The sequence below is a fragment of the Larus michahellis genome (assembly GCF_964199755.1).
Source record: "Larus michahellis chromosome W unlocalized genomic scaffold, bLarMic1.1 SUPER_W_unloc_1, whole genome shotgun sequence".
NCBI lineage: Eukaryota > Metazoa > Chordata > Aves > Charadriiformes > Laridae > Larus > Larus michahellis.
This window is the reverse complement of record NW_027435888.1, coordinates 169,909-197,677: the sequence shown is the minus strand read 5'-3', so window position 1 is coordinate 197,677 and position 27,769 is coordinate 169,909. Positions and strand designations below refer to the sequence as shown.

At 52.1% G+C, this 27,769-nt stretch overlaps 3 protein-coding genes across 3 annotated transcripts in view; 1 reads left to right on the top strand and 2 right to left on the bottom strand.

The window, feature by feature from the left end:
* The window catches only part of LOC141736646 (scavenger receptor cysteine-rich type 1 protein M130-like), a 66,274-nt gene that overhangs the window by 10,212 nt on the left and 28,293 nt on the right, over positions 1 to 27,769 (bottom strand). The gene's annotated exons all lie outside the window — the stretch shown is intronic.
* Positions 1,947 to 3,465, bottom strand: LOC141736662 (olfactory receptor 14J1-like). Its single transcript, XM_074571215.1, has one exon. It carries the CDS (start codon positions 3,463 to 3,465, stop codon positions 2,527 to 2,529), a length of 939 nt encoding a protein of 312 aa, XP_074427316.1. The 3' UTR covers positions 1,947 to 2,526.
* LOC141736630 (olfactory receptor 14A16-like) lies at positions 18,351 to 19,283 on the top strand. The gene has a single exon (XM_074571176.1). It carries the CDS (start codon positions 18,351 to 18,353, stop codon positions 19,281 to 19,283), a length of 933 nt encoding a protein of 310 aa, XP_074427277.1.

The following is a 27,769-nucleotide window of genomic DNA, read 5'->3' as shown; positions in this document are numbered from 1 at the left end:
TATGCAAACTTTAGAAACAAAAATTATTAATTTAATTTCTATATGTTTATTAATGTTTACCTATGTAGAAATCTATACATATATACATAAGTATATATATAAAAAGAATGTGTGTATTATTAAAAAAACTAAATTCATTAGTAGAATTACACACTTCCTTTCATACATATATATAGTATATGATTATGTTGTCTATATAAATATTCTATTTTTATATCCAAACGAGGCAGGCGGCCCATCCCAGGGGCTGCCTGAGAACACGCGGGTGTGACGGTGTCAGGAAATGGCCGTTAGCCAATCACGGAGCTGTGTGATCTTTAACCAAATGGCAGCTCCCTGCCAGGGAATGGCGGCATCTCGGCATAAAATGGCGGACAAACCACAATGGCGGCCCCCATGCATGTAGGGGAAGGGCCTTCCGGGTCTGATGCACTTCCGTGTCCATCCAGCCAGGGTGGCCGGTGCTGGCAGCCAATCAGAAGAGAGCAGAGGCCCGGTAGAGGAGAGGGGGTGGGACTTCTGCCAGAAGCTGGTGGGCAGGGCAGCTGTCAGGCCGCGTGGCCATCAAGAAGAAGGTGCAGGGCCCCAAACCTGAGGGCAAAGGCTCAGGGAGGCAGCGATGGGAACCAAAGGTGGTCAGTCACGCTGAGGGATGGAGGCGTGTGAGAGGGGGAGTGTTTATTCCAGCAAGGTCATCTGCGCGGGGACCTTGTTAATGGGGAAATGGGGAGAAAAAAGGGGAAAGCAGAAGCAGAGTGCACTGAGCCACAAACTTGAGAAAAGAAACATGGAGTCCATGTCAAGAAAGAACTTTTGCCAGTCCCAGGAATCGGTGGGCCATCAAGAAAGTCAAGTGGCCGTTTGAAATGAGAACGTTGTGAGTCAGAGGGAGCCTGGTCTGGGAGGGATGCGGGAATGAATAGAGCTGTGCAAACCCCTGAGGGACATGCAGCGGAAGGGGGAGCAGGGAGGAACCAAGAGGGGGGAGGCAGAACACGGTGTAAAAGAGGCCAGTTGCATGTCAGACTGGATTGAACAGGAAAGGGATGGAGTTTTTAGGAAGAGAGAAGGGCCAGGTGCTGCTGATGTGTTCGGAACCCACAGGGAAACGGCTGTGAAATGCTTCATAGGATTTGGGGTGTGTTCCTCTAAAGAAGTTGTCATGGTCAGTGGCCCAGCTGAAGTGCCTCTGTACCAACGCACGCAGCCTGGGGAACAAAGAGGAGGAGCTGAGCACCCCTGTGTAGCTGGAATCCTCATGGCGGGGGTTTGCTACAGGCCACCTGGGCAAGAGGAGCCGTTTGACGAAGTGTTCTTACTTCACCTCCAGGAAGCACCACACTCAGAGGCTGAGATCTACTGGGGGACTCCAGTCACCCTGGCAGCTGCTGGAAGAGCATCCCATGAAGCTGTAAGCAGTGCAGGAGACTCATGGAGTGTGTTGACGAAGGGATTGAGGGCAGCCCTGCAGAGAAGGGCATGAGGATGCTGGGGCTGGAGTAACTGAACATGAGCTGGCAATGTGCGCTGGCAGCCCCGACCCATGCTGTGATTCTATGATTCGATGTATCTATGACCTACACATAAGGAAGCACTAGCCAGTGGTGGTTACCCAGCGGATGTTACTCCAAACCTGAAGTGATCTCAATAAGCTGAGTTTCCCACAACAAGACACTCCTAGGAGTAGCTGCTGGCACTTGTGCTCCCTCAAATTCATCTCATCACACACATGAAATGTGTATTCCTAAGTCTGTGATGCAAGAACAAACTTCTGATGCAGTCATTTTGTGTCCCTCCATGGAGGGACAGAGCAGCTCTCTGAGCTGAGGTGAGTGGCTGCTGCTGCAGCTGTGAGGGGCTGGTTGGTGACGATTACCCTGGGGCAGGTTCCCCGGGGTGTCCAGGGACCGTGGCACAGAGCAGGTCCTGCTCTGCTGGTCCTTCCTGTCTCTCCAGAAGGCCTGGCTGTGTGAGAACACTGCTGTGTGCACCCAGCCTTCACACTCACACAGCTGAGCTCTGCACTGGTGTTTTCCTCTCCCGAGCACTTCCCAGCTCAGCCCAGGTAAAGCCAAAGCTGAGTGTGTAAGCAAAGCAAAATAAAGCATTCATTCACTGCTTGATTTTCTGCTGCTGCCTTTATTTTGTTTCAAGTATGGAGGGAGTCTGGCTTCTCATGTACGACTCATCTTTGGGATGCTAAAAATGTGAGCTTAGGAATAATATTATCACAAGCGTAAAAGAAGAGGAAGAGAGAAAAAGAGAAACAGTGAAAGAGAGAAAGAGAGAAAAGAAAGCAAGTAATATCGGAAGGAAAAAAGAAGGAAAGAAAGAAAAAGAAAGAAAGAAAGAAAGAAAGAAAGAAAGAAAGAAAGAAAGAAAGAAAGAAAGAAAGAAAGAAAGAAAGAGAGAAAGAAAGAAAGAAAGAGAAACTACCAAAGAAAGCACGTAAAAAGGTTATGAACAAAAGGTCGTCCTGCTATTTTCTGTGAATATGCTGGGAGTCGTAGGAGAAAGACAGTTACCTCATTGAGGGTTAAATAGAGTATATTGCAATAGTTTAGTCAGGGCATCCCTGAGCTCCTGCTTCCTCATGCTGTAGATGAGGGGGTTCACTGCTGGAGGCACCACCGAGTACAGAATTGACACCACTAAGTCTAGATCTGTGGAGGAGATGGAGGTGGGCTTCAGGTAGGCAAACATGCCAAAAATGATAAAGAGAGAGACCACGGCCAAGTGAGGGAGGCACGTGGAAAACGCTTTGTGCCGTCCCTCCCCAGAGGGGATACTCAGCATGGCCCTGAAGATCTGCACATATGACACCACAATGAAAACAAAACACACAAAAGAAAAAAAGGCACCAAACCCAATAAGCCCAACATCCCCGAGGTAGTCTGACTGTGACCAGGAGAGCTTGAGGATCTGGGGGATTTCACAGAAGAACTGGTCTAGGCCATTGCCTTGGCAGAGAGGTATTGAAAATGTATTGGCTGTGTGCAGGAGAGCATGGAGAAAGACACTGCCCCAGGCAGCTGCTGCCATGTGGAGACAAGGTCTGCTGCCCAGGAGGGACCCATAGTGCAGGGGTTTGCAGATGGCAACGTACCGGTCATAGGCCATGATGGTGAGAAGACAAAACTCTGCTGACATCAAGAAGGCAAAGAAAAAGACCTGGGAAACACATCCCGAGTAGGAGATGGCCCTGGTGTCCCAGAGGGAATTGGCCATGGCTTTGGGCAGAGTGGTGGAGATGCAGCCCAGGTCGAGGAGGGCGAGGTTGAGGAGGAAGAAGTACATGGGGGTGTGGAGGCGGTGGTCACAGGCTACGGCAGTGATGATGAGGCCATTGCCCAGGAGGGCAGCCAGGTAGATGCCCAGGAAGAGCCAGAAGTGCAAGAGCTGCAGCTCCCGCGTGTCTGCGAATGCCAGGAGGAGGAAGTGGGTGATGGAGCTGCCGTGGGACATCGCATCCCTTTGTTCCCGAGGTCCTGCCAAAGGAGGAAAGCACACTCACAAGTCAGGACAGCTCTGAGCAAATCTCTTCCCGTTGCCTGCCCTTCCAAACCCAAGCCCCGAAAACACACTTTGCCCATGTCCTTTTTTGCGGGAGCTTTCTGCATTGCCCTTGTTGGAGCTCTCATTGTTGCTGGCCAAGTGTGCCGTGAGGAGCAGAGCTCTGCTTGTGGGCTCCCAAGGAGTCATCCCTGCTGCACAGCAGCGGGGATTTGGGAAAGGGGTTACAGCTTCTGCCATTCACTAGTTTACCTCATCTGTGATCCACTTGTAATGCAGAGGAGCTGCTCAGCATATTCCTGCAGGAAAACCTCAAGGAAACTCCTGGTTGTCCTCAAACTGCAGTGGCATGAGCAGAGCCAGCCCACTCCTCAGCCTTGTTGGGGGGGAAAGACCACGTAGCTCTTGTCTCACTCCCCCCTGATCCCCTGCAGAGGGATAGGGAGAAGAGGGAATAAAAGGAATAAAAATCTCATGGGCTGAGATACAGACAGTTTGATAGACCAGTAACGGGAAAGAAAATAACAATCATTGCAAAAGAATATAGGAAACCACAAGTGATGCAGCACAATTGCTTACCCCCAGATGCCCATCCCGAGCAGTGAACACGGATTCCTGCCACCTGGCCAACCCCCATTTCTGTACTGAGCAGGACCAGCCCAAGGCGTTTTATTGACCTCTCTGGTGGTTTTGATGCTGAGTTCATGAAGCTCAGACACAGGGGAAGCTGATGAAACCTCTCCAGAAGTCAACGTCAGATGTAATTTTGAAAGTTTCTTGGAGCGTTAATGGGTCCTACGGAGGAGCATTAGTGCCAAAGGCTCCTGGGGGCTCATTCGTTGTAAAACTGGAGGCAGTGAGGGCAGGTAGGCAAAGGCAATGGAGAGGTGTCTCTGACGCTGGCTAATGCTGAATATGTGAGAGGAAGGCAAAGGGCCAAGCCCTGGCCTCCAGCCCCTGGGAAGGGAGATCCTGCCCCACAAGCACAGCTCAGGGCTCTTCCTGGGGCATTGTGATGGGAGGACGTGCAATGCCAAGGGCAGAAACAGAGAATGACGGCTCCCGGGTGGGGAAGAGGAGGCGCTAAGGCCCTAGTGCTGTAAGGATAAGGTGTCTTCTGGTAGCCTTGGTGGCACAGACAACAGCCACAGCCAAGAGGAGAAAGACATAAGCACTGTTGGGGGCTTTCAGCCTTGCCAACTCCCTTGATCGTCTCCACCCCTGGCTGTGCTATGGTGTCCCACATCTGCTCCTCTTCCCCTGCAGGCTGCAGACATCCCCCCTGCTTCCCCATCTTGCTCTCCCCTCAGCATCTCACTGCCTTTACTCATCTCTCTCCATCGTCCTTGGCTGTTCCTGAAACACAACGCCTTGGGCTGATCCCGACTCCCTCTGGGTGATCTGTTGCAGCACAGCGCTGCCCTTGCAGTGGCATTTCTTTCTCCTGGTGTCCAGTCTCCACCTCCCAAGCTGCCCTTTGTTGCATTATTTCTTTCTCCTGCTCTTTCCCACCAAAGAAAAGATCCATTGTCTCTGAAACAACCTTTCAACCAGTTTCAGGCCATTCCAATAGTGCCCAGAGCCTCCCTGCCACTGGGCCAGAGAAGCCCAGGTCCCTCAGCCTCTCCACCAAGCACACATGCACTGGGCCCTAAAGCCCATCTTGGCCGCTCTCGTCTGGACACTCTCCAGGTCCTCTCCACTTCTCCAAAATGGGGAGCCGCACACTGGGACACAGCTGTGTGCGTTGGGCCACAGCAGTGCTGAGTCAAAGGGGAAGGTGACTCAAGTTGCCTGGGGGGCACACACTCCTCCTCCTGCAGCCCCGTAGGCAGCCGGCCTTGTTCATAGTGAGCGTGCACCACTGGCTCATGAGGCGTCCCTCAGGGTGCCCAGCCCCGTCTCCGCAGGGTCACTGCTCAGCACATCAGGTCCCAGCCTGTCCTGCTGCATTGGGGTTATTCTTCCCCGGGATGCAGGACTGGCCACTTCTCCTTGAAAAACTTGAAGACGTTTCTGTTGGCCAAATCCCAGCGTTTCTCCAGCTGCCCCTGGACTCAAGCTCCATTTGGTCAGCTGTTAATGTTTGTGTGCAGATGGTCACCCTGATGCTTGCTCCCCAGGGCTCGGTATTGGGGCCAGTTCACTTTAAGATCTTTATCAATGATCAGGACGAGGGGATCGAGGGCACCCTCAGTAAGTTTGCAGATGACACCAAGTTGGGTGGGAGTGTCGACCTGCTTGAGGGTAGAAAGGCATTGTAGAGGGATCTGGTGAGTCTGGATTGATAGTCGAAGGCTAATGGGGTGAGGTTCAAGAAGGCCAAGTGCCGGGTCCTGCACTTGGGTCACACCAACCCCATGCAGCGTTACAAGCCTGGGGAGGAGTGGCTGGAGAGCTGCCCTGCAGGAAAGGACCTGGGGGTGTTGGTCGACTGCCGGCTGAATATGAGCCAGGAGCGTGCCCAGGTGGCCAAGGAGGCCACCAGCATCCTGGCCTGTATCAGGAACAGTGTGGTGAGCCAGAGCAGGGAAGTGATTGTCCCCCCGTCGGCACGGGTGAGGCCCCACCTGGAGTACTGTGTCCAGTTTTGGGCCCCTCACCACAAAAAAGACATTGAGGTGCTGGAGCAGGTCCAGAGAAGGGCACCGGAGCTGGTGAGGGATCTGGAGAATAAACATTATATGGAGCAGTTGAGACAGCTGGGATTGTTTAGCCTGGAGAAAAGGAGGCTGAGGGGAGACTTCTGATTCTACAACTCCCAGAAAGGAGGTTGTAGAGAGGTAGGGATTGGTCTCTTCTCCCAAGTAAGAGGCGATAGGACCAGAGGAAACGGCCTCAAGTTGTGCCAGGGGAGGTTTAGGCAGGATATTAGGAAAACTTTTTACACTGAGGGGGTTATTAAGCATTGGAACAGGCTGCCCAGGAAGTTTTCTAGGCACCATCCCTGGAGGTATTTAAAAGACGGACAGACATAGTGCTTAGAGCTATGGTTTAGTGATGGCTTTTGTCAGAGGTAGGTTGATGGTTGGACTAGGTGATCTGAAAGGTCCCTTCCAACCAAGCAATTTGATGTTCCTCTTTTCCTTTCATGCCCTTTTCCGCTCTTTTTCCACTCTCAAGTTCTTCTCTTGGATCATCCTCATCCCCTCCCATACAAAGAGCCAACTCTTTTTCACCGTTTCCTTGTTGGCCCTTCCCTTGGTGTTTCTGAGATGGTGACAGTGGCACTTTCCACCTTCCTCATGACGTCCATGAGACTAGTAACCCCTTTTCTGACCTCTGCTGTCCTACAGCTACTCAAGTTGTCTTGTTAGAGGAACCACGACTCAGCATGAGCCATCTGCACATGCATTTTAAATGCTGACGTGCTGGAGCTTCAGTGCACAGGGACCTTGAGACACCTGGGGATGTGGCGAACAGAAACCTCCTCAAGTTTTTGAACGACAAGGGGCAAAGTGGGACAGGACCAGGTGAGGAGTGAGTCTGAGGAGAGAGGCCTGGGCATTTTGAGGGATGCCATATGAGCCTGTGGTAAAGGCTCAGCACCATTAAGGCCAGCAGCATATGGGGTGGTGTTAGAAGGACTGTGGCCACCCAGACAAGGGCAGTTATCGTCCCCCTTGACTCAGCACTGGTCTGGCCACATCTGCCCTCATAGCATCCCAGAATGGTTTTGGTTTGAAGGGACTTTTAAAGATCATCTAGTCCAATCCCTGTTTTTTAGGGACATCTGCGATCAGGATGCTCAAAGCCCCGCCCTACCTGACCCTGAACACCTCCAATGATGGGGAATCCACAACTTCTCTGGGAAACCTTTTCCAGTGTCTCACCACCCTCACTGTGAAAAATTTCCTCCCTATGTCCAATCTAAATCCACCCTCCTTCAGTGTAAAGCCATTGCCCCTTGTCCTGCCATTACTGGCCCTGGTAAAATATCTCTCTCTCTCTCTGTTATAAGCCTCCCTCATGCATTGAAAGGCTGAAAGAAAGTCTCCTTGGTGCTTTTTTGTTTCCAGGCTCAACAACTTCAACTCTCTCAGCTTTTCTTCCTAGGAGAGGTCTTCCGGCCCTCCAATGATTGTTGATAATCCATCTCTTGATCCGCTCTAACAGGTTTAGGCGTGAGGCATGTGGTGAGGGTTTCAGCTTTGTTGTTAGTGTTCAGGGAAGGGCTACAGATGAGAGCTGCAGGTGAAGGATTAGGGTTAGGGTCCAGGCAAAGGCTTAGGGGGAGCTGCATCGTGCCGAGTCTGAGGGGCAAGAGTGTGGAAGGCACTCAGCGTGTATGGGCCCTGGTGGTGAGCAGAGGGAAAGCTCATGTGGTGATGGCCAAAAGCATCCCCATTGCAATGAGCTGGGGATTAGCACTGGGCCCCTTGGCTTGGCAGGGCACGTCCAGGGGACTACAGCACACAGGATGTCTCTGCCTCCTTTCTTTGTCACCCTGAAATCACTGCCTCTGGTTCTCTGCTCTACTCAGCCCCCAGGGAGGCACGCTTCCATTTCCTGAAGCAGCTTCGTCACCCACAGCCCTCAGCAGACCCTGCTGAACCTCCAAGGCTCTTTATTCCTGCCAGGGCCCTCCACACTGCGTGACTTTCCCCTGGGAGCTCGTTAACGTGAAGGAACTGTAATGAGTTTATTCTTGCATCTCAATTCACCGTATGGTTGCAAGGGGACTTTGAGCAGAGACTGTCTCCAAGGAAGAGTTTGGCTAGAGTTTGCTGGAGAAGAAAAGTTTTGTTTAACAAGCACATAATGTAACATGGGCAGGGACATCACTAGAGACATGAGTTGGTGACAAGGCTCTGGGATGGAAATTTGGCCAAGAATAAGGCAAAGTTTACTTATTCTGCCACACTCTCTCTTTAGCCAACTCACTAACTGTGCGTATATTTAGAATCTGCTATCAATCTCTCCAACAAATTTCTTTTATGGTAATCATTTGAGGAAGGTGGAGCTTATTGGAGGCTTGGACTTGGCATATAGTGGAGGAATGCATTTGGTTTCTTTAATTAATTGGTATCATTTTTTCCTTCTGGCTGTTCAAATTGAATAAGAATTCCTTGTCTATTTACAGCCAAGTCTGCGGGGGAATCGGGCAGGAATTGGTGCAAAGGAGCTGTGAACTTTCAGCTGCAGACTCAGCGCACAAGTCTGATGTAGGAAAAGAATGCAAGTCCCAGGCAGCCCCAAGAGAAACGGTGGGGAGGAGGAGGTGGGGGGGAAACGTTGTCTGTACAGTGGGGGACCTCGAGGAGATGGCATTTGCTACCTCTCCGGTCCTCCTTAGGAGACCCTCTGGTTCAGTATCAGTTGGAGAAAGCTGCAAGCATTTCCTCTGGAAAAATAAAAAGACTAATGAAAAGCCCTTTCCAAATGAAAAATTACCTTTTTATTAAGTGCTTCTTGAAACCTTCCACTTTAAGTAGACTCCTGAGACCTCTCCACTGAGCTGTACCAGGCTAGAAGCCCTGAAGAAAATCATGGAAGAGCTGTGGCTCCTTAGGGCTTTCTGCACTTTAACGAGCCCCATGGGGCATTTGCTGCTGAGCCCAGGAATGCCAGATACTGAGAGGAGCTGGAACAACCTGTGCAGGAATTCAAGTCCGAAGCAAACGCCAAAGTGTCTTGGAGCATTAGTTGTCCCCCACTGAGGGCCATGACAGACCAAGCCTCCCCATGGATTTGTTCGAGCAGGCAACTGGAGGCTGTGATTACAGGGAGGCAAAGGCACTGTGCAGGTGGAGCTGGTGCTGAGTAAAGCCGTGATGTATTTTATCCCGCCAAGCGGCCAGCCCTGGGAAGGGGGATCCTGTCCCTCACACTGGCTCAGGGCTCCTCCGGGGGCAGTGAGGTATGGGCTGTGCAATGCCGAGTGAAGGACAACGGCACCACACCTCCCGGCCTCCCTGGGGGGTGCGAGGAAGCAGTGAGGCCCCGGTTCCATGAGATTAAGGTGTCTCCTTTCAGGCCTTGGTAGCAAAGACAACAGCCACAGCCAAGGGGACAAAGACCTGCAGGCTGTGGACACCCAACCTCTTTCCTCCCCTTGCTCCCACTGGGGCATCTCCTCGCCTTTCCTGACAGCTCTTCTTCCTCCCTGCCTGTTCCTTGGAACACCCAGCGTTGCGCTGATCCAGGCTCCCTCTGGGTGACCTCAGGAGTCACAGCACTGTCCTTCATGGGACATTTCTTTCTCCTCATGTCCAGTCTCGTTGTGAATGTGGATTTGGGATCCTGCCCAACTTTGAGGGGGCAGCAATTTCAGATTTAGTAACACGGGGTTAAGTCGTATGATTCTAACAATACTTCACCATTTGCCAGTTCTCAAAGTGATTTATCAAAATTTGCTATAACCAACACAGTGACATATTTAAAGATTCAAAAAAGGAAAGGTTCACCGGACATGTACGACAGTTTCCTGAATCAAATCAGACACTCGCAACCACAAGACTTACAACAGTTTCCTAAATCGAGTTGCACACACAGAAAGTCACTGAGGTGACCATCTCTGTGCAGGTAAGTCCGCACTGCGGAAGGGAATCATGGCAAAAAGGGCCAGTGAGGGGCTCCTTTGTGGGCTTTCTGAAGTGAGGAAAAGCGGCCAGCCTGTGCTGGAAACCGGCCCCTCGTGGGTGGTCTGCTGAGGAGGTGTGGGCAGAGCCAGCACCACGGGCGGCAGATCTAAAGGAGTCGTACTCGCTGGGACCACTTCCCCCCTCATAAAAGAAGCCTTTTGGGAGCACAGTGACCTGGTCACTGCGCACTGAGTAAGCACGCAGCACATGGGCATCACCCAGGGCGTCACCGGGGAGCACCACAACAAGGCGGTCATCACCCTCTCGGATGGAGTTTAGCTCTGGTCTCCACCCGGCAGAAGGTCGTGCTCTCAACCTTAGCCAGGATGGATGTGGGAACCCAGAGAGAGCTCCCACAGGAACATACAGCCGTCCAGGTCACAGGCTGCAGGGGGTGCCAGAGCCTTTCACTGGTAACGCGGGGCAGCTGTAACAGCTGCTGTGTGCCTTGTGAACAGGTGAACCATCTGCTCAGCCTGGTGGCAGAGCTGTGAGAGGAAGTCAAAAGGTTAAGGAGCATTAGGGAGGCTGAGCAAGACACAGACTGGTGGAGCCAGGCTCTGCCCTCCTTGAAACAGAAGCAGGAGCACCTACCAGAAAGTCACTGGGATCCAGGGACCCCTGTATCCTGCCCTGTCAGGCAGAAGGCAGAAGCCTAAATGCAAAGAGTGAATGGAGGGAAATTCATGGTCGGGGCAGCAGGCGAACTCCCTCCTTGCCCACCTTGTCCCCCACCCCGGTACCTCTGAAGAACAGATCTGAGGTTCTGGTTGAGGAAGGCCAGTCAAATGAGGATGTGGATGATGGGCAATCCACACCAGAGATGTCTCCACAGTCAGAATGGTCTACTGCCCGTATCACAACCACAACCCCAAGGAAGAAAAGAAGGGTTATGGTCGTTGGTGACTCCTTCCTGAGGAGACCAGAGGGTCCAATATGCCGGGTAGACCCTCCTCATAGAGAAGTCTGCTGTCTTCCTGGAGCCCGGGTGAAGGACATCACCAGGAAACTTCCTCGCTTGATACAGTCCTCAGCCTATTACCCGTTACTGATATTCCTTGTAGGTGGAGAGGAAGCTGCGACTCATAGATCAAGAGCAATCAAGGGGGACTTCAGGGCCTTGGGAAGGTTGGTGAGGGAATCTGGGACACGGGTTATTTTTTCCTCACTCCTTCCAGTTGCAGGCAGTGACATTGGAAGAAACAGACGGATCCAGTCTATTAATCCATGGCTCCGTGGCTGGTGTCACTGCCACAATTTCATTTTTGTTGACAATGGGATGGCCTACACGGCACCGGGCTTGCTGGCATCACCTGGGAGACACCTTTCTCAAAGGGGGAAGAGGGTCTTTGCTCAAGAGATTGTGGGGCTGATCGACAGGGCTTTAAACTAGAGGTGAAGGGGGAGGGGGATGATAATATCAGGCTTGTCTGTGACCAGCTGTGGGATAACACGTCAGGGTTAGGGGGACAGGGCGCTAGGGAGGGCCTCTGACCTGTTGCCCGGGGGCATGCTGGGAACACTGCATCATAGTCAAAGTCTTACAGAGATGAGCCAGGGGCTTCTGAGGTTGTTGGAGTCAACAGGGAAACACCCATGAAACACCTCAAGGTGATCTTCTCTAAGAAGGTAACACAGACAACAGTCCAGCTGAAGTGCCTCTACACAAACGCACGCAACATGGGTAGCAAATAGGAGGAGCTGGAAACTACCATGCTGCTGGAAAGCTATGACCTAGTGGCCATTACTGAAACCTGGTGGGACGAATCTTATGGCTGGAGTGTGGCTATCAATGGCTACAAGCTGTTGAGGAAGGAGGGGCAGAGGTGTTGCCCTCTCTGTTAAGCAAGGGATAGAGTGTGAAGAGATGTCCCTAAAGAACAGCCAAGAGGAAGTCAAAAGCTTATGGGTAGGCATTAGAGACCGAAGCAACAAGGGGAACCTGGTGGTTGGTGTCTACTACAGGCCACCTGATCAAGGGGAACCTGCTGATGAAGCCTTCTTCCTGCAGCTACAGGAGGCATCGCGCTCGAAGGCTCTCGTCCCGCTGGGGGATTTCAACCACCCTGACACCTGCTGGAAAAGTAACACGGTGAGCCGTAGACAATCCAGGAGGTTCCTGGAGTGCCTCGACGATAACTTCCTAAGACAGGAAATAGACAGCCCTGCCCGAGGGGATGCCATACTGGACCTGACAGTCACCAATGCGAGTGAGCTCATTGGGGATGTCAAGATTGGAGGCAGCCTGGTGTGCAGTGACCACGCACTGGTGGAGTTCACAGTCCTAAGGGATATGTGTCAGACAAGGGCGTAGTCAGGACCTTGAACTTTAGGAAAGCAAACCTCCGGATCGTCGTGGAGTTAGTCAATAGGACCCCCTGGGAAATGGTCCTCAGGGACAAGGGGGCAGAAGAGAGCTGGCAGATCTTCAAGGACGCTTTCCATAGAGCACAAGGACTCTCGATTCCCAGGTGTCAGAAATCAAGCAAGAAAGGGAAGAGACCAGCATGGCTGAGTTGGGACCTGCTGGTCAAAGCAGAAAAGGAAGGTTAAAGAAAGCGTGCCCTCCCTGATGACTGAGAATGGCAAACTGGTAACAAGAGATGAGGAGAAGGCTAAGGTTCTCAACAATTGTTTTTGCCTTAGTCTTCACTGGCAGCCTCTCTCCTCACACCTCCCAAGTTGAAGGACTTCAAGACGGGGACCTGGGGGACAAAGTCCCTCCCACTGTAAGTGAAGACAAAGTTTGTGACCACCTGAGGAACCTGAACATACACAAGTCCATGGGGCCTGATGCACCCCAGAGTCCTGAGGGAACTGGCTGATGTAGTTGCCAAGACACTCTTCATGATGTTGGAAAAGTCATGGCAGTCAGGTAAAGTCGGATTTGATGGGAGGACTGTGCGGTGGATAAGGAACTGGCTGAAGGGTTGCATCCAGAGGTGGTCATCCAGTGCTCAATGGCTCGATGTCCAGATGCAGAGGGGTAGCAAGTGGTGTCCCTCAGGGATCCGTCTTGGGATAGGTGCTGTTTAATATCTTCATCAATGATTTAGACAGTGGGATCAAGTGCACCCTCAGCAAGTTTGCCGATGACACCAAGCGGAGTGGTGTGGTTGACACTCCAGAGGGACAGGATGTCATCCAGAGGGACCTGGGGTTGTTCAACAGCAAAAATTTCTATAGGTACACATAGGTAAGAAGAAGACTAAGGAAGGTGTGGGCCCCCTCCAAAAGGAAACGGGGGAGCTGGTGACAAGTGATATGGAGAAGGCCGAGGTTCTCAACGACTTCTTTTCCTCAGTCTTCACAGGCAAGGGCTCCAGCCACACTCCCAGAGTCACAGAAGACAATGGCAGGGGTTGGACAGAACTGCCCATCGTAAGTGAAGATCAGGTTCATGACCATCTGATGAACCTGAGAGTGAACAAGTCCATGGGACCTGATGGGATACACCCATGGGTACCGAAGGAACTGGTGCATGGGGTTGCTAAACCGCTCTCTATTATATTCCAAAAGTCATGGCAGTCTGGTGAAGTCCCCACTGACTGGAAAAGAGGAAACATAATCCCCATTTTCAAAAAGGGAAAGAAGGAGGAACCAGGGAACTCTAGGCCAGTCAGTCTCACCTCTGTGCCTGGTAAGATTATGGAGCAGATCCTCCTGGAGGCGCTGCTGAGGCAGAAGAATAATGAAGAGGTGGTTGGTACAATCAACATGGCTTCACCAAGGGAAAATCGTGCCTGACAAACCTGGTGGCCTCCTATGAGAAGGTCGCAACATCAATAGACAAGGGGAGAGCAACTGACGTCATTTACCTGGACCTGAGCAAAGCCTTTGACACTGTCCCGCATGACATCCTGGTCTCCAAGCTGATAAAATATGGGCTTGATAGACTGACAATTCAGTGGATAAAGAACTGGCTTGACGGCTGCACCCAAGGAGTGGCTGTCAATGGGTCCATGTCCAAGTGGAGGCCAGTGACAAGTGGAGTCCCTCAAGGATCAGTACTGGGACCGGTCTTGTTTAACATCTTCGTCAGCGACATGGACAGTGGCGTAGAGTGCACCCTCAGCAAGTTTGCCGACGACACCAAGCTGTGTGGGGCGGCTGACAGGCTGGAGGGAAGGGATGCCATCCAGAGGGACCTTGACAGGCTGGAGAGGTGGGCCCATGCCAACCTCATGAAGTTCAACAAGACCAAGTGCAAGGCCCTCCATCTGGGTCGGGCCAATCCCAAGCACCGATATAGGCTGGGCAGTGACTGGCTTGAGAGCAGCCCTGAAGAAAAGGACTTGGGGGCGCTGGTAGATGAGAAGCTGCACATGAGCCATCAGCATGCACTAGCAGCCCAGAAAGCCAATCGTCTCCTGGGCTGCATCAGGAGAAGTGTGGCCAGCAGGTTGAGGGAGGTGATTCTCCCCCTCTACTCCACTCTCGTGAGACCCCACCTGGAGTACTGCATCCAGTTCTGGAGCCCCTACTACAAGAGAGATATGGACGTGCTGGAACGCGTCCAGAGAAGGGCCACAAGGATAATCAGAGGGCTGGAGCACCTCTCCTATGAGGACAGACTGAGAGAGCTGGGCTTGTTCATTCTGGAGAAAAGAAGGCTCTGAGGAGACCTTCTAGTGGCCTACCAGTATCTTAAGGGGGCCTACAAGAAAGCTGGGAGGGACTTTTTAGGATGTCGGGTAATGGTAGGACTAGAGGGAATGGATTAAAACTGGAGACGGGACTATTCAGACTGGACGTCAGGAAGAAGTTCTTTACCAGGAGGGTGGTGAGACACTGGAACGGGTTACCCAGAGAGGTGGTGGAAGCCCTGGATGGGGCTCTGAGCAACCTGATCTAGTGGGAGATGCCCCTGCCCATGGCAGGGGGGTTGGAACTAGATGATCTTTAAGTTCCCTTACAACCCTCAAAATTCCATCATTCTGTGATTCCATGATTCAGCCTGGAGAAGAGAAGGCTCCAGGGAGACCTGATAGCGGCCTTCCAGTACCCGAAGGGGGCCTACAAGAAAGCGGGGGAGGGGCTGTTTGCAAGGGCATGTAGCGATGAGGGGCAATGGTTTTAAACTAGAGCAGAGCGGGTTTAGATTAGATGTTTGGAAGAAGTTCTTTACCAGCAGGGTGGTGAGACACTGGCCCAGGTTGCCCAGAGAGGGGGTGGAGGCCCCATCCCTGGAGACATTCAAGGCCAGGCTTGATGAGGCTCTGAGCAACCTGATCCAGTTGAAGATGTCCCTGCTGACTGCAGGGGGGTGGGACTAGATGGCCTTTAGAGGTCCCTTCCAACCCAACACATTCTATGATTCTAAACAGACATAAAAGTTAACCGATATAGCTAAGATTTATGCCTTTTTGCCAAAAGTAGTGCATTATTGGTACCAAATGATCTTTGAAACCTCAAAAGCAGGTGTTTCTATACATCTCCACAACTGTGTAGAAAAACTTCTTTAGCTGCCATTGTAGACTTCTAAAGTTAGAAGTGAATCTCACCCTGGGAGTCTAGAGTAAAACTGAAGGTCAACTGAAAATGTTGTATCAAAACAAAGTCGGCGGCACTCAATACAGCAAAGGGAAAATGTAAAGACCTCAGATTCAAATTCACAGTCTCTATGAGAGCTAACACCACGTGAAGATTTAGTTTTACAGATATCTGGAAAAATACACAAAAATAAAAGGGCATTAAAAAAGCAGCAGGAAAGACCTGATGAGAATTAGCAGAGACGCACATTAGTAGTCTCTCCGGTTTAGCTAACCAGTGGGGAAATCAGAGGAAATGGGAGTAGAGAAAAAAATTCAAGCTAAGCCAACTAGAAGGTTTTTAGGAATTCTTAAGACATTCAGAGCCTAAACAAAAGCGCCACATTCAGTTGGAGAAATTGACAGGAAAGGAAGTAAGAGAAAAGCAGAGGTTTCCATAACCTCAGACAGAATTGCCACATCCCACAGAAGTGTCTGTGTGACTGGAAAAGTAAGGCTGCTGGAAGAGTGGGTGCATATTGTACGGAGGGCGCTGCATTAGGAGGAGCGTGGGTCACCCACACCAGGGGAGCTGTCATCTCACTCCACTGAAACCTGGAGTGGCCACCTTGGGGCTCGTGTGCCCCTCACTGGGGCTTCCTGTTCTAGACAAGTGGGGAGGAATGGAGAGTGTCCAGAGAAGCTCTGCCAATATGGGATTCATGGCCTCAAGCACATGCCCCGTGAGGGGAGGCTGAGGGTCCTGGTCTCCTTCAGCCTGGTGAAGTGGGGGCTCAGAGCGTCACAGTCATAACCTGTAACTGCTTGAAGGCGGTTTCAGAGATGGCAGAGCTTTTCTTCATGGTGGAAGAAAAAGCAGGAGAAAGGAAGGATGCCACAAAGTTTGGATTGGGAGGTTGAGACCAGAAATGACCAGAAGAAACTGTCACCCCGAGGGCAGTGCTGTGGTAAAAGAGGACACCCAGGGGGAGGCTGGACCAGCCCATGGCTTTGTCTTTCCAGGAACAGCCAGGGAGGATGGAGAGATATCAGTAAGGGCAGTGAGATACTGGGGTGAAATCAAAAAGACAATTGGGTGCCTTCAAAGAAAGAGGTGCAGGTATGGGACACTGAAGGAGCAACACCTTCAGGTTTGCTCAGCATCAGAGCCACCTTTAATTTCCCTTTACCTACCTGTCATTATTGCCTCCAGTTTTGTGCTCTAACGAGCCCCTGGGGAGGCTTTGTTGGTAATGGTCCTCAGTGGGACCCATTAACACTCCAAGAAACCTTGGAGTTTACATCTGGGTTTCTCTTCTTGAGAGGTTTCTCCAACTTCCTCTCAGTGTCTGAGGTTCAGGGACTCCACCCCAAACCCACCCGAGGGGTCATTAAAATGCCTTGGGCTGCTCCTCTGGTGCTGAGCTGGGCCAGGCTCTTGGGACAAAGGAAGCTGATGTGAAGCAGGCAGCAGGGCTGAGGGCGCTGCCTGCAGGCACCGAGGATGGGACCATCAATGCAGAGAGAGCGTGAAGGCAGTCGTGATGGGGAGGAGAGCTGAGAGCTCACTGTGGGAGAAAGCTTCCCAGCCCTCTGCCCGGTAAGTGTGAGGCTGCAGGGCAATGCCGCTGCCGATCCTGAAGGGTTCTCATAAAGCTGTCGTAGCCCACAGCCTGTGTGATCTTTCTCTGGTGTAGAGGAGGAGAAGGGTGTGCTGCAGAGCAGGGCTTCCCTGCAGCACCGTCAGAGGGACAGGACACGGTGGCTGCCTTCTCCTGGGGATGGTTGCAGGGGCATGAAGGCGGGTGTGCAGCCAGGGGTGCCCAGGGCTGTCCTTCAGAGCAGGGTCCCGGTGCTTCAGGGGAACTCTGCCTCCTGCCAGTGCCAACTCTAACCCTGCCCAGTGAGCTTCTGCCCTCAAGGACGTGGGATCCAGGGCAGCAGCTGCCTCATCTGTGGCCATAGCTGCAGCAGAAGGGACTCTCCTGAGCACCCTCTGTCCCTCCCTGGCCTTGTTTCCCTTGGCAGAAGCATCGGGGCATTTCTCCTTGCTTCTCCACCCGTCCCTGCTGCTGCTGCTGTTGCTCTTGTTTTCAGTCTCTCTGGGGTGGGGGCTTCATCAGCAGCTCAGCCACTGACCCTGCAGGTCCTGCCATGCAGATGTGTCCCTGGTGCCCAAGACCTCTTCTAACCTCTGGGTCTCTGGGCAATGCAATCCATGGGGTGGGGATAACGTTAACTCTCCACAAAGGGCACCCCATCTTCTGGGCATCCAAAGCTGACAGCTCTTCACTGGGGAGGGGAGTTTGGAGATCTGCACTTTGGAACTGGACTCCTCTGCTCTCCGTGGGATCATCCTCCAGACCAAAGGAGTGCTGGCAAAAAGCAGCTGAGAGCAGGACGGATGGAGAGACCAGCTCTCCTCCTTCTGCACTAAGGGACTGTCCTACTGCCTCCCAGGACTCTCACAATTGCACTTGTAGGGTAGCAGAAATGCCAGGGATTTCTACCTTCAAACATGACTCCTCAAGTGGGCCAGGGGTAACCGGATCAAAATAAACAAAACAACCCCCCCAGCTCTGTTCTGCAGCCAGGGGACCTGGGAGTGACAGTGGTCAAAAGCTCTTTTATATCATAGTGAGATTTAACCTGTGATCACTCCTGGTTCCCATCTGCTTGGACGTTACTGTGACAAATGCAACAGGTTCTGCTCAGAGGTGTTTGTCCTCACTCTTCACTGCTGTTTCCTTCTTGGACAGGCCCCCATGTGCAGAGGGATCAGATGTCCAACGACAGCTCCATCACCCACTTCCTCCTCCTGGCATTCGCAGACACGCGGGAGCTGCAGCTCTTGCACTTCTGCCTCTTCCTGGGCATCTACCTGGCTGCCCTCCTGGGCAATGGCCTCATCATCACTGCCGTAGCCTGTGACCACTGCCTCCACACCCCCATGTACTTCTTCCTCCTCAACCTCGCCCTCCTTGACTTGGGCTACATCTCCACCACTGTCCCCAAAGCCATGGCCAACTCCCTCTGGGACACCAGGGCCATCTCCTACTCGGGATGTGTTTCCCAGGTCTTTCTCTTTGTCTTCTTCCTTGGAGCAGAGTGTGCTCTTCTCACCATCATGGCCTACGACCGCTACGTTGCCATCTGCAAACCCCTGCACTATGGGTCCCTCCTGGGCAGCAGAGCTTGTGTCCACATGGCGGCAGCTGCCTGGGGCAGTGGCTTTCTCGAAGCTGTGCTGCACACGGCCAATACATTTTCAATACCTCTCTGCCAAGGAAATGGTGTGGACCAGTTCTTCTGTGAAATCCCCCAGATCCTCAAGCTCTCTGACTCAGACTCTCTGAGGGAATTTGGGGTCCTTGTGGGTAGTGCATGCTTAGTCTTTGGGTATTTTGTTTTCATTGTGGTGTCTTATGTGCAGATCTTCAGGGCTGTGCTGAGGATCCCCTCTGTGCCGGGACAGCACAAAGCCTTTTCCACGTGCCTCCCTCATCTGGCTGTGGTCTCCCTCTTTATCAGTACTTCATTTTTTTCCTACCTGAAGCCATCCTCCATCTCTTCCTCATCCCTGGATTTGGTGGTGACCGTTCTGTACTCCGTGGTACCTCCAACTTTGAACTCCTTCATCTACAGCATGAGGAACAGGGAGCTCAAGGACGCGATTAAGAAATTGATCCAATGGACCTTGTTCCACCAGCGGTAACCTGCCTCCCCTTCTCGGCAGAGTACCCAGAGCTTGCCTTAGGCCAGGCCTCTGAGTTTTTTCACTGTGATAATCGTAGAATAGCGAACTGCTTGTCTTCATACCACTTCTCTAAAAGCTTCATCCCATTTTGTCTGATCCTTTCACAAATGCCTGTATGCTCTATCAGACCTGGCCTCCCCTGATACCATCTCAGCAATAAAGGGATTTCCTGAGTACAGTGCCTGCAGGCTGGGCTTTCTTAATAAAGCTGCTGCCAAGAACAAGCCCAAAGAGTTGGGCTGTTAAAGTGTCCTTTCTCATTCTTTTCATCCTCTGCTGTGGGTGATAAGTTTGTGGCAACTCTGGGATCTATTAGACATCAAGTGCTGCTTGTAAAGGCTTTTTTCCTGGTGTCCAAGGGCCATGTAGATGCTGCATGAGCTCTCCATTACCTCTTTAGGCTGCCACATGGACGACAAGGCTGATGGCACCTATTGTTCCCTGTGGAAAGGAGTCTGGAGGAGTCAGGAAAGAAAGGACACTCTCCATGGCCCCTGGGGTGGGCAGCGAATAGAGACTCGGAAGGTGGAACACCCTCAAAGGTGAAGTTTTCCCAGAGTAAAGCACTAAATGCAGATACCCACAAACCATGACCCTGCAGTTCTCTGGGAGCCATTGAAAATGCAGCAGGCCCAGGGAAGGAAGACTGGAGAGATGCCTGAGTTGGATGGGAAAAGAGTCCTGGCACAGCAGCCCTGCAAGCGAGCACTGACACTTGGTCTTTCCAGAGCTGCTCTCTTTCCAGTTCCATGGTCTCCTCCCGAGCCTCTGTATTGGTGTAAAGCCTGAGTGCTCTGGCAACCTGGTCACAGTCCTACGGTGTGGCAGTGCCGTGACCACAGGCAGAGACAGGCAATGGGTGCTCCTGTGACAGGGCTGGCCTCCATAGCAGTGTTCCCATCAAGGAAGGGGATCTGTTACGTCCCAGTCCGACTACATCGGGCCTGGGAGAGGTTCGATATGATTCCAAGCATGAAATTAAGACACAAACAAGGTCAGATGCTGATCACTGCAGGTTTATTGTTATTCCCCAGCAACAGTCACTGAGACGGGTGATAAAGAAGGAAGTAAAGAAAAGGCAGAAAAGAGAGAAGCAGTATTACGGAGCACAGCAAGAGTATAGTCACCACCACAGGCCCGCTGGCATCTTGACAGTCCTTGGAGTTCAATGGCATCCTGCTGATCTGTAGTTCTCAAGTGACGCTGGTGAGGGTCCCGATTGTGGTCTGGCATGACACTAGTTTATAGTCCCTGTTGGCTCGTAGTTCGATCAATCAGTATGCAGGTTGTCTTGGCTTGGCCAATCACTGTTTGATGTGGTTGCTGGGTGAGATTTTCCTGCCCCTGTTGCTTGGGTAGCACTTGATTTAGCAAAGTCAGCATGACACAGTAAATTTGGGGTACCCTTGGTTGGCACGTACACCACGCAGGCAGCAGCAGGCAAACTTCCAGACATCCTGTTGGTCTGCCGAAAGTCTGCACCAGCTTCCCTTCGGCCCGTAGGCAGCAAACCCGACAGGAAACCTTGCAAACCTCCCGATGGCTGGCAGAAAATTAAGCAAGCTTTGAGACAATTATTTTTAGGTTCCATTCTCCGACACCACCCCATGGCTCAAAGGTCGCTGTTGCTGTCTTCAGGGTCCAAGGTGGTGATAGAGGGAGAGGATAGTAAAGTAGAGAAAAGAGCATTTGGTTACACGATTCTTACAACTGAATCCTTCGGCTGATACACTGCATGGATATATTTGACATCGCTTGGTGATGAGGTGGTTACAAACTGCGTATTAGTTACAACCCGTTGAATCAATTGTATTAAACACGGAACAAGGCATGGTAAAAACAACAACGTTGCTACATGACACGATACATAACACAGGATACTCTTAATCCATGGGGTACCTGGAAGCCAAGAGAAGAGATCAAATTCCCACCCTTTCCAGGTGTGAACGGGAACATGGGCCAATTTTCTTATTCCAGAGGTTATTTGTTTAACAACATGACCATTATCATCTGTTTTTAAGCAACACTTTGAATCATTCAATTTACCACAAACACCTTCTTCTTCAGCCAGCAGGCAGTCGAGAACCATGCGGTGTTGCAAAACTGCAGTTCGCATTTGCGTGGCCTGGTCTGCCAATAGGTCCAGGACATGAGCAGTTTCATTAGTAATAAAGTCTAGAACAGCTTGGAGTTGAATTATGCAGTTTAGATTATAAATAGGTTCTCGAGCACCACTAATCCACTCATGGGGGTTCCAGGTGGCTGGCCCGTAATGTTCAATGATTTGCTGGGGGGACCAGTCATCTTTTCCCCACTTTTGGCTACTCCCGGCGGTCAGGGCTGTATTAATAGATTGCTTACCCCGTGTGAGATCATCGTACAGCTCAGCACCTAAGTGATCACCACCATCCTCAGGGAGTAAGAAAGACAAGGGGTGAATTACTCCAACATAACGTACTCCGGTCCAATTTGCTGGCAGCACTTTATATGCACAATGTCCACAAATCCAGTAGTGGCCTTTCAGAGCTTTGTTGCCATTTTCAAACAAAACAGTAGAGGTGGAGGGCACTTGAAAATAAGTTGAATTGCCCATCCCCAGAGGGTTAAGGACTGTCAAATTTATCCATGGCTCATAAGAATTGGGAAAAAAAGCACGGCCCACAGCATGACATGACCAAGCACCGGCGTTGTTTCTCCATTTACATGTTACTTTTAGTTTTATAGTAAATAGCCACTGTCCGTGAGTCTCGTTTCTGGTCATACTGGTTGGGGACTAGAATCCAGAAAATTATTTCTCATGCCCTGATTCGTTCACCCAAGCCCATCCGGCACCTTTGGCTATCCCGTTGGCTGCAAGGCCATGAGCTTGTTGTGCTGACACTACATAAGTATTATTAGGAGGCTTATGGTTTGCATAGGTGAAGGTCCAGTCACATACACTAATTCCCACAACAGTACCACCTGGTTGGGTGCGGTTCAGACAATATTGGCCTCAGGCTGGGTATTGTACTGGCCCAGGAGGTGGCGTACTTTCTTCCTCGCAGTAGGTATCATTTCCGACTTCACTGTATTTGCTCACTAACCATTTGGGGGAAAGGGGGACGGAGGTCCACGGCCAGCTTTCCAGACCAAAAGGTCCTCCACACACCCAACAGTTAGTAAGATTAAAACACACTGGCTACAGATTTTCCTAACGTTACAAACTCATTTTCCCATTTGAGGTTAGTACTTGAGGAGCTGAAGCTTCCTCGGGATTCAGGGCAAAGAGAATGATCGCCCAGAGCAATTTCTGTGGTAATATGCAATACAACCTAAAAACACAAACACAGCAATTGTTACCAATACAATGCAAAATACTGATATCCACGTGTATCTTCAGTATAGTCTGCGATGGAGTCTCCAGTGGGCTGCTCCTAAACAAACAACAAAAAAGAAAAACTGTCCTCGGTTCAGCTCAAGAACTGGGTTTAACTGTTACTAGAAAGATGGGACAATCCATCTTGTATTGATTTTATGTTCTTTGCCAAGGGCGTCCTTCGCTCCCCAGGCATACTTATTAAGAGGCGTGCTTAACACTAGGGGAACTGCCCCTATAGTAGGTAGCTCTACCAGGACTGGTTGTCCAGGGTAACGTGAAGGTTCAGTGGGGTGGTCCAGGCCAGATGTCGCCGGGACTGTTGCAGACAATATTCTGATGTTATCAAAAGTAGAAACAGAAAGACCTGGGCAGAACATCCCGAGTAGGAGATGGCCCTGGTGTCCCAGAGGGAATTGGCCATGGCTTTGGGCAGAGTGGTGGAGATGCAGCCCAGGTCGAGGAGGGCGAGGTTGAGGAGGAAGAAGTACATGGGGGTGTGGAGGCGGTGGTCACAGGCTACGGCAGTGATGATGAGGCCATTGCCCAGGAGGGCAGCCAGGTAGATGCCCAGGAAGAGCCAGAAGTGCAAGAGCTGCAGCTCCCGCATGTCTGCGAATGCCAGGAGGAGGAAATCAGCCTCAGAGCTGCTGTTAGACATCTGGCGCCTCTTGGCACAGGGTCGTGTCCAATGAGGAAGAGAGTGACAAGTTAGAGTAGACTTCTCCGAGGAAAACCTACTTGGTTTGTTGTAGAAATCCCCGACAATGCCTCTGTCTTTTCAGTAATGCCTTGCTGTGGCTCCCTTTCCCTTGAGCTGTGGTTGGTACTGGCTGAGGTTGGCAGGAGAGCAGGGGCTCTGCTGAGGTCCCTGGAAAAGCCACGTCTGCCCTGCAGCAATTGTTAAATAGGAACACGGGGTGATTTTAGATTAAATGTGATTTTCAGGTTAAATCTGCTTGTGATAGAAAAGAGCATTGTCACTCCCAATTCACCTGACTCCAGAGCAGAGCTCTGGAGATTTTGTTTTGTTATTTTTGTTTGACTTGCCCCAGCACTCGAACAAAGTGTTTTTAAGGCAGAAATTTTTTGCATTTCTGCTGTACTGAAAGTGAAATATTGTGGGTCCCGAGTGGCAAAGGGGCTGTGCCTTAGTGCAGAGCAAGGAGATGTGTCTTCTCCATGGGGCTCCTAGATAACAAAGAGATGCCATGGGAGAGCTGAGCCCTGGTGGAGGGCAGCGCAGTCCAGCAGGACCCCCCAGGAAAAGAAAGGAATGTCCTAAAGATGGGGTGTTCTGCTCATTGCCAGCCCCGCACAGTGCAGTGCCCAGAGCCCACAGCCTTGGCAGGGATAAAGGCAGCACGGACTGATGGGGAAACACGTACAAATGCCTTGATGTTTCTGCAGAGGGAAGCGGGACAGGGACAGGCCAATGGTCACTCAGCAGTTTCTCCTCACCAGGGGTTGGGTGTCTAATCATAGAATCACAGAATGATAGGGTTGGAAGGGACCTCTGGAGATCATCTAGTCCGACCCCCTGCCAGAGCAGGGTCACCTACAGCAGGTTGCACAGGAATGCATCCAGGCGGGGTTGGAATGTCTCCAGAGTTGGAGACTCCACCACCTCCCTGGGCAGTCTGTGCCAGGGCTCTGCCACCCTCAAAGTAAAGAAGTTCCTCCTCATGTTTAGGTGGAACTTACTATGCTCAAGTTTGTGCCCACTACCTCTTGTCCTGTCCCTGGGCACCACTGGGAAGAGCCTGGCCCCATCCTCCTGACACCCACCCTTTGAGTATTTTTAAGTGCTGACAAGGTCCCCCCTCAGCCATCTTTTTTCCAGACTGAAGAGACCCACATCCCTCAGTCTTTCTGCATAAGAGAGGTGTTCCAGCCCCCTCAGCATCTTGGTAGCTCTCTACTGCACCCTCTCCAGCAGTTCCCTGTCCTTCTTGAACCGGGGAGCCCAGAACTGGACACAGTACTCCAGGTGTGGCCTCACCAAGGCAGAGTAGAGGGGGAGGATGACCTCCCTCCACCTGCTGGCCACACTCTTCTTGATGCACCCGAGGATGCCATTGGCCTTTTTGGCCACAAGGTCCCATTGCTGGCTCGTGGTCATCCTGTTGTCCACCAGGACTCCCAGGTCTCTTTCCACCGAGCTGCTCTCCAGCAGGTCAGCCCCCAACCTGTCCTGGTGCACGGGGTTAGTCCTCCCCAGGTGCAGCACCCTACATTTGCCCTGGTTGAATTTCATGAGGCTCCTCTCTGCCCAACTCTCCAGCCTGTCCAGGTGTCTCTGGATGGTGGCACAGCCTTCTGGTGTGTCAGCCACCCCCCCCCAGCTTTGTGTCATCAGCAAACTTGCTGAGGGTGCACTCTATCCCTTCATCCAGGTCGCTGATGAAGATATTGAAGAGGACTGGACCCAGCACTGACCCCTGGGGAACACCACTTCTCACTGACCTCCAACTAGGCTCTGTGCCCCTAATCACCACCCTCCGAGCTCTGTCTTTCAACCAGTTATCTATCCACCCCACTGTCCACTCATCTAACCCACATTTCCTAAGCTTCCCTGTGAGGATGCTGTGGGAGACGGTGTCGAAAGCCTCACTGAAGTCAAGGTAGACACCACCCACTGCCCTCCCCTCATCCGTCCTTCCAGTCACGCCATCACAGAAGGCTATCGGGTTAGTCACACAGGATTTCCCCTTGGCGAATCCGTGTTGACTACTGCCCATAGCATTCTTTTCCTCCACATGCCTTGAGATGACGCCCACAACGAGCTGTTCCATCATCTTTCCAGGGATGGAGGTGAGGCTGACTGGCCTGTAGTTCCCCGGCTCCTCCTTCTTGCCTTTTTTGAAGACTGGAGGATCGTTGGCTTTCCTCCAGTCCTCAGGCACCTCGCCTGTTCTCCAGGACCTTTCAAAGATGATGGAACATGGCCCAGCAATGACTTCCGCCAGCTCCCTCAGCACTCTCGGGGGCATCCCATCGGGGCCCATGGACTTGTGAATATCTGATTGATCTAATTGATCCCTCACTCGATCCTCCTCAACCCAAGGGAAGACTTCTTTCCCTGTTACTTCCCCCAATGCCTGGGACTCCTGAGGGCTGGGCCGAGCAGTAAAGACCGAAGCAAAGAAGGCATTCAGTAACTCCGCCTTCTCCGCATCCTCTGTCCTCATGGCTCCTGTCTCATTCAACAGTGGGCCCACAACTTCTCTGCTCTTCCTTTTGCTTCCAATATACTCGTAGAAGCCCTTCCTGTTGAGCTTGACATTCCTGGCCAGGTTTAATTCCAAGGCAGCCTTGGCTTTCCTTGTTTCATCCCTGCACGCTCTGGCAGCATTCCTGTAATCCTCCCAAGGGGTCAGTCCCTTCTTCCACGTATTGTAGACTTCCTTCTTCCACTTGAGCTTTTTCAGAAGCTCCCTGCTCAACCATGCAGGTCCCCTGTGTCCCTTGGCCGATTTCTTTCTCTTAGGGATGCACCGATCCTGAGCTTGGAGGAAGTGGTCTTTGAATAACAACCAGCTCTCTTGAGCCCCTTTGCCTTCCAGAGCCCTAGCCCACGCGATCTCTCCAAGCAGTTTGGGTAGCCATGATCCTGAACTCCATCATTTCATGATCACTACAACCTAAGGTGCCCCCAACCTTAATGTCCCCCACCAGTCCCTCTGTGTTTGTCAGTACCAGGTCCAGGAGTGCTCCTCTCCTTGTTGGCTCCTGCACCACCTGTGTCAAGAAGTTGTCATCAATGCACTGGAGGAGCCTCCTAGACTCTGCGTGCCTGGCTGCGTGGTCTGCCCAGCAGATATCGGGGTGATCGAAGTCCCCCATGAGAACCAAGGCCTGCGATTGCGAGGCTACCTTCAGCTGTCTCTAGAAAGCCTCATCAGCTTCCCCATCCTGATCAGGTGGCCTGTGATAAACACCCACAACAGCGTCCCTCATGTTGGCCTGCCCCTTAATCCTCACCCATAAGCTCTCGACCCTCTCGTCATCCGCCCCTAGTGAGAGCCCGATGCATTCCAAATGCTCTCTCCCATGGAGTGCAACTCCACCACCACGCCTCGCTGGCCTGTCTTTCCGGGAAAGGACGTAGCCACCCATGACAGCATTCCAGTCACGCGAGCTGTCCCACCACGTGTCAGTGACTGCAATGAGATCGTGGCCCTGCGACCGCGCACAGATCTCCAGCTCTTCCTGCTCATTCCCCACGCCGCGTGCACTGGTGTATCAGCATTTCAGAGAGGGAGTCGTGTGTGTAGTTGTGACCCTTGAGATGTGCTGTGCCTTCTGGCTACCAGAAATACTGGCACACTGGCCCACGAGCGCTGAGCAACTGCGCCCTGGCAGCTCCCCAGCAAGCCCAGGACCGTCCCCACCCCCCTCCAAATCCAGTTCAAAGCCTCTCACTGAGCCCTGAGAACAAAGGGAGTTACCAAGGATTCAGGGAGTCATACTGGGAGCACTGGGATACCACTAGGAGCACTGGGGGGAGTCAGGGAGTCACGCTGGGAGCACTGGGGCCATACTGGGATCACTGGGGGGAGACAGGAATTCATACTGGGAGCACTGGGACCGCACTGGGAGCACTGGGGGAGTCAGGGGGTCTTACTGGGAGCACTGAGGGGAACCACGGAGTCATACTGGGAGAAGTGGGACAGCACTGGGAGCACTGGGGGGAGTCAGGGGGTCATACTGGGAGCACTGGGAACGCACTGGGACCACTGGGGGGACTCAGGGGGTCTTACTGGGTGCACTGGGACCACACTGGGAGCACTGGGGGGAGTCAGTGGGTTTTACTGGGAGCACTGGGACCGCACTGGGAGCACTGAAGGGAACCCGGGAGTCATACTGGGAGCACTGGGACCAAAATGGGAGCACTGGGGGGAGTCAGGGAGTCATACTGGGAGCACTGGAACCATACTGGGAGCACTGGGGGGAGTCAGGGGGTCATACTGGGAGCACTGGGACTGCACTGGGAGCACTGGGGGGAGTCAGGGGGTCTTACTGGGAGCACTGGGACCGCACTGTGAGCAGTGGGGGGAGTCAGGGTTTCATACTGGGAGCACTGGGA

Excerpts from the sequence above, each read along its gene's own strand:
- LOC141736662 (XM_074571215.1), bottom strand. The coding sequence starts at position 3,465 with ATGTCCCACGGCAGCTCCATCACCCACTTCCTCCTCCTGGCATTCGCA.
- LOC141736630 (XM_074571176.1), top strand. The coding sequence starts at position 18,351 with ATGTCCAACGACAGCTCCATCACCCACTTCCTCCTCCTGGCATTCGCA.